General features: G+C 48.7%; 1 protein-coding gene across 1 annotated transcript in view; it reads right to left on the minus strand.

Moving 5' to 3' along the window:
• The window catches only part of SLC4A5 (solute carrier family 4 member 5), a 38,042-nt gene extending 32,057 nt beyond the window's left edge, over positions 1-5,985 (minus strand). Inside the window, exons 1-2 of the mRNA XM_017827269.1 lie at positions 5,913-5,985; positions 4,312-4,503 (exon numbers count right to left, since the gene is read on the minus strand). Of these exons, the coding sequence (XP_017682758.1) occupies positions 4,312-4,503; positions 5,913-5,985 (265 nt within the window). The remainder of the gene's footprint in view (positions 1-4,311; positions 4,504-5,912) is intronic.
• Positions 5,986-6,538: the final 553 nt, after the last annotated feature.

Consider the following 6,538-nt stretch of genomic DNA (forward strand, 5'->3'; position numbering starts at 1 on the left):
CCTCCTGCAGGATTGCAAATCCCCCTTTTTTCACCAGTTCATCCAGAGATCCCCCCCAAGGCAGAGATTTCCAGCGAACTCCCAATTTCTGTGGTTCAGCTCATCCTATTTGGGGTGAATTTGGGGGTCGGGAGGAAGTTTAGGGTCGTTTGGGATCCTGGGGTAAAAAATACGGAGGTTTTGAGGGAAATATTTGAGGTGAGAGACATTAAGGAGTGGGAAACTCTAAGTAATCCTGTCCCAAAATCCCTGGGCAAAGCTGTGGGATGATGGGGAGAAGGATGAGTGGAAGCCAGCAGGGGAATTCTGAGATGATGGCAGGAAGGATGAGTGGAAGGAATACAGATGCAGGCTGGGAATCGAGGAATGTGGCCATCCCTGTATAAAATACCACAAAATTCCCTTTCAGGAGCATTATGATCCTTGTTTCCAAGGGGTATCCCACATTTTTCCTTGCCATGGAGCCTGTTTTTGTCAGGTTAGAGTCTCCTGCCCTCAGCAACCAAATCCTTACAGTCTCTGGATGGGGATGCACAAGAGCTTAACACACCTTTTCCCACTGGATTCCCGTAGAGAATGTGAATCCTCGAAGGGGAATAACACAAATTTCTGCTGGAAAAATCCGACTCCCTGCAGCCAGGCTGGGGAGGGCACTTATTTCCTCCTGCTTCCCACGGGAACACATCACCCACCAACCTCCTGACTGGGGGGAAAAGGGTTTTCCATCCCCAGTGAATTCCTGGAGCCCACAGGAGGGTGAAGGAACCTCCTCCCAAAAACCCAGCCTGGCTGGATTTGCTTTTCACCCTCTCCATCCATTTTCTAGGAAAAACCTCAACATTTTGGTCATGGGGAGGAATCAGACACCTGGGTATGAACCTGGATGTGCCCCAGTTGCTCCCCATGGATGGGAATGGTCCCCAGTTGCTCCAAAGAGATTAAAATCAACCTAAAATCCATGGAAATTGCTGTATTTTAGTACAATCTCGAGTATCCTAAAACAACAGGAATTAACCCAGCTTGGAAAAAGGTCTTTTTTTTTTTTTTTTTAAGCAAAATCCTCCTGGTTTCAAACTTGGGAATAAGAAAGTTGGGAAATAAAGTGCCCCCAAAAAAGTAGGTAATTAAATTTCAACGTGTGAGCAGAGGAAAAAATGGGAATATTGCCCTTTTCCCCCACAAAGCAGATGACCCCAAGTCGTGTGGGCCCTGGAAGAAGAGGATGTCCCTTTAGGCTGAGCCTGCTTAACCACTTAAGCCCTCTAAGCCCCACCACCCAGACTAAAGCCCTGTTGTCAAGTCCTCCTTCATTTCCATAAGCTTCATTATTATGATTATTAAATATTCCTGTTAATTTTAGAGCTGGGCTCCCTGCCTGGAGGGTTTCAGGCTCTTTAAGCCTAAGTGCTGTTCTGGGAAGGAGGATGAAATGGGTACAGTGCTGTAACACCCCCCTCAGCCTTTGCTCCACAGCCCAAACCCTAAACTTCCTCCAGACCCCCAAATTCACCCCAAATAGGATGAGCTGAACCACAGAAATTGGGAGTTTGCTGGAAATCTCTGCCTTGGGGGGGATCTCTGGATGAACTGGGGAAAAAAGGGGGATTTGCAATCCTGCAGGAGGTGTTGGAGCTTTGCACAGCCTCAGTTTGGGTGTAGCTAATCCCAACTCTTCCCAAATTGCCTCCTTGGGTGCTTAAGGGCAGATCCTTCCTTCTCCCCCCTTCCAGAGATGGAATCCCCCCAGTGATTCATTTTGGGGTTTCAGGGCTGTGCCACCCTCGAAACAGTGGGAACCCCAAAAGAGAAAGGGAAGCTTTGACATAATGAGCTTTTTTTTTTTAAGCTTTTTTCTCCTTATCCTCCCACATTTTAAGGGATAAATCCATCTTTCCACACCTTCCCAGCAGGGTCGGCCTCTGCTCAGCGACCTGAGCCAAGAGCCCCTCATTAAACCAACACCAGCAGGGCTTGGCAGCCAAAATTCAGGGAATTTGTTCACCTGGAGGAGCCTGGGAAAGCACCCAGCAATCCCCGCTGGGTTTTTGCACCTGGAAGTTTGATCCAAGACCTGAAAATCCCGGGAGGCGGCAGGTGCTTCCTTGGGGGGATATATTGGACAGTGGCATCTATTTGGCCACACAGCCAAAATTCATGGGATTCATTCATCTGGAGAACTCTGGGAAAGCATCCACATCTCCCTGCTTGGTTTTTTTTCACCTGGAAATCTGATCCAGCACCTAAAAATTCCGGGAAGAAGCAGGTGTTTGCTTGGGAGGATATATTGGACAGTGGCATTTAAGGTTTGGCACCTCTGGGAGCTCAAGAGTAAAATTGCTGCAGTGGCCAAAACTCCCCCAAACCCCCCAAAATCAGCAGCTGTTTGTTGAAGACACAGCTCGAGGGGTGCCCAGAGAAGATCCAGATCTCCCTGAACTAATTTTTAGGATGGGAAAACACTTCCAGCTGCAATTCCTGCAATTCCCCACTGTGATTTAAGCCACAGTGGATCCAAATGGAGCCCAAAGCCACAGAATCAGATCAGCATCAACACTGGGAATATTTAGGTTACATAGGATATAAATGGGATATTTGGGATAATTCTACACACGCAAGACCTCATGTTTCCTTGGGAAATGGGACAGGACAGACCAGCTGGAATGATTTAAACCTCCTTTAGTCCTGGGTCTGCAGAGCCCTTCACACCCCAGCTTTGATCCAGCAGGAAAACCTGACCCGGAGATGCTTTTCCAAACTGAAATTCCCACTCTGGCTTAAGGTAGAATAAAAAAAAAAAGGGGGGGATAAAATTAGGGATGGGGGAATGTGGTGCTGCTTGGGGTTTGCAGGACTAAGCCTGATTTAGGGCTCCAGCACATTAACCATCGGCTCTCATGGTCCCTTTGGATCCACAACAGCCTTTCCCTGGCTTTTCATGGATCAGAAGGGTCACCGCCTCCCAAAAAAAAGAGGAGACTGGGGTGCACATCCCATGGGATTAGATGCTCTTTTCTTTTTCAAGAAACCTGTAAATCTGGGAGACCTTTTATCCCTCCAAATATCACCTTTTCCACTTCCCCTCTGCTGGGGAGCAACGGGAGCTGAGAATTCCCCCAGTTAATTTTAGGGATGAGCTTTCGAGCTCCGTGCCCTGAGTTCACCTGCAAGCTCCCAGGCTGCTTTCACAAGAGAAAAAGTTGATTTTACAAGGGAAAAACAAAGCTAAAAAACCCCCCTGGAGCTTTTTTCCCCCTCCTGCTCCCCCGACGGCGGCTGCCATGAAATGCTGGGAAAAATCCTACCTGGAGTTGTTTCCATTTTTTCCCCCATTTCTTCCCGGCCAAACCAAACCTTCGCTGCTCGGTACCAAAAACCACCAAACCCCCGAACTTCCTCCTTTATCCACTCAGGCTTGTTAAACTCCCAAGGCTTAAGGAGCAGATTACAGAGAATATAAAGCACTTTCCTTTCCCTTTGGCTCCCATGACGGGAAGTTACCAAATCAAACGAGATGCGAGTGGGAGAGGTGAGATCTCTGGGAGGCAGTGGGATGGAGAGAGGGAGAAAGGGGAGGGCGAAACGCTGGGAGGGCAGAAATCACACCTTTGGGGTTATTTCCTGCAGGGTTTTTCTTTCCCACCTGGAAGGAGGAGGGAAAATCCCCTGGGAGCTCAGTGCAGAAATTTTTTTCAGGGAAAAATAGCCTAAATAAGGAGGATTTCTGAGATTTTTGGGGTGATTTTCTTCCATAAAATGACTTTTCTCCCTCCAAACCAGCCCAGGGTTTTACCCCAGTGGCATTTACTGCCTGTGGAAAGGAGGAAGCTCCACGAAAGCCATGAAGGAGCTGCGAGCGGAGCCCGCCGCAAATAAAAACCTCTTCCCACGCCACAGAAAAACTCTGGAAAACTTTTCCTTCCGTAGAGAAAAGTGGAGCCCGCTCAGGTGAGCTGGACCTAAACCCGAAGGCATGTTTCTATAGGAGGGGGGTGGCAAAAACCCACCCCGAGGGCTCGGCAGCTGTTTTGCCGTTCGAAATGTTAATCTGGGCTTTAATCCTAAAGGAGATTTAACGAGACCAGGCAAAGCCGCGGGCAAAAGCCTGTCGGGAACAAGGTGTGATGCCCGAGGTTTGTCTGCACTCCCTGGACGCAACTTCCCAAGGGACGGGACAACCCCACTTCACCCCAATTCCCCCTCTGTGACACGCAGGGAAAAATAAACCCGGGGAGGGCGGCGCGTCGGGGGTGATTTAATCCCGGGTTCAGCGATGCTCCGGAGGCTCTCCCGGTTTTTTTTGGGAGCACTCACTGGTCCTGCTGGCGTTGTCATTGCCGCTCTCGTAGCAGCCGTGGCCGCCGTCGTCGGTGTCCGAGTGGTCCTGGCGCTCGAAGTGCCGCTCGCTCTCGCTCCGGTCCCGGCTGGAGCCCGGAGATCTCCGGCGGCGCCGCTTCCTGCGGTACCCCCGCGGCACCGGCACCCCGATGTAGATGGAGTGGTAATCTAGGGAGGGGGGAGAGCTGGAAAAGCGGCTCTGGGATGTCTTAAAACGACAGCAAAACACCACCACCACCACCAATAAAAAAATTACTTTCTAGTTAAAGCTTCCACTTTGAAAACTCCCAGTTAAAAAAAAGCCAGGGAGGTGTTTCCCAGCTTCCCATCAGGGCTAAAGCACGCAGGAGTTTGTTCCGTGGGATGTGCTGGATCTAGAGAGTGAAGAAAAAACTTTAAAAGCTTGCAGTTGAAAAAATCCAGAGAGGAGGAGGGGGGAAAAAACAGAACTGGGATTTCTCATTTCCGGTTACAAAAAAGAGAAAAGTTCGCTTTCCACAGTAAAAAAACTTCCAGTTTACAAAGCCAGGGAGATGTTTCCCATCTTCCCACCAGGCTTAAAGCACACAGGAGTTTTATTCCATGTTGTGCATGGGATGTGCCAGATCTAGAGAGGGAGAAAACTTGAAAAAGCAGGTGTGGAATGTTTCACTTCCAGGTAAAAAAGTTCACTTTCCAGTTAAAAAAAAAAGGAAAAGTTCTCTTTCCAGTTAAAAAACTTCCAATTTAAAAAGCCAAGGAGATGTTTCCCATCTTCCCACCAGGATTAAAGCACACAGTTCATTCCATGGGATGCGCCAGAGAATGAAGAAAAAGTTTTTAAAAGCTTCCAGTTTAAAAAAAAAGTTCACTCTCCAGTAAAAAAAAATGTTCATTTCCAGTTAAAAAAATTCCATTATAAAAAGCTAGGGAGATGGTTCCCATCTTCCTGCCAGGATTAAAGCACACAGGCTTTAATGCACACATGTTGTGCATGGGATGTGCTGGATTGAGAGCACATCTGGGAAAAAAAAAATAGCAGATCTGGGATTTCTCACTTCCCATTAAAAAAGAAAAGTTCACTTTCTGGTTAAAACTTCCAGTTAAAAAACTTCCGGTTAAAAAAGCCAGGGAGATGTTTTCCATCTTCCCAGCGGGCTTAGGGCACACAGGAATTTATTCCATGGGATGTGCTGGATCTAGAGAGGGAACAGGTTTAAAAAGCAGACCTGGGATTTCTCATTTCCAGTTTAAAAAAAGGAAAAAGTTCACTTTCCAGTTAAAAACTTCCAGTTAAAAAAACCCGGGGAGATGTTTCCCATCTTCCCATCAGGCCTAAAGTTTATTCCATGGGATGATCCAGAGGGATCTAGGGAAGGGGAAAAGCTTTAAAAAGCAGAGCTGGGATGTCTCACTTCCAGTTACAAAAAAAGTTCCAGTATAAAAAGTCAGGAAGGTGTTTCCCATCTTCCCACCAGGTTTAAGGCTCTCAGGAATTTATTCCATGGGATGTCCCGGTGGAGCACCGGGAGATCCGATGAATCAGCCGGCAGGGAAGCCCCCGCTGCCTTTGGGGGCATTCCCGAGGTTTCACTCACCTTCCTCATCCTCGTATCTCCTCCTGGAGCTGCTGAGCCCCCTCTCGCTCATCCCGTCCTCATCCTCCAGCATGTTCCCGCTGCTCCGGGAGAGCTGAGCCCGGCAAGGAGAAAGGAGAGAGGTTTTCAGGGATGCTGGGCAGGGAAGAGCCTCTTTGCACACCTGGCAGGTGCTCCCCACTCCGGGAATCCACGTGTGGAATGACAGGATCCTTCCCGGCCGGGAGAGCCGGGACTTCCCTGTGGAAGCACAGGGGATCCTCTGGAATGTCCTCCCTCGGTGAGCTCAGCCCTGCCTGTGCCAGTCCTGCCCGTGCCAGCCCTGCCTGTGCTCCACCTCCACTCTCCCCATGTCTAAGAAAACCGGGATAAATTTTGTCTCCAGGCTCCAATTTCTGCTGCTCAAAGCAGAGGGGGAGTGAAGTGCAAGGAATTTTTATGGAGATTTGCTGCCACAATTGTGGACACGAGCTCAGTTCACAGGGGGTTATTTGCTGGCAATAAACATTCATTTAATTTTTTTTGGGGGGGACCTGCCCAGATAAAAGGGATTTTTCACAGCTAAAAGGGGTTTTGCAGACGCAGACTTTGCTTCCTCATCTCCTGGGCACAGATTTTACACCCTA

The sequence above is a fragment of the Lepidothrix coronata genome, unplaced genomic scaffold, assembly GCF_001604755.1.
Source record: "Lepidothrix coronata isolate B3197 unplaced genomic scaffold, Lepidothrix_coronata-1.0 Scaffold137, whole genome shotgun sequence".
Lineage (NCBI taxonomy): Eukaryota > Metazoa > Chordata > Aves > Passeriformes > Pipridae > Lepidothrix > Lepidothrix coronata.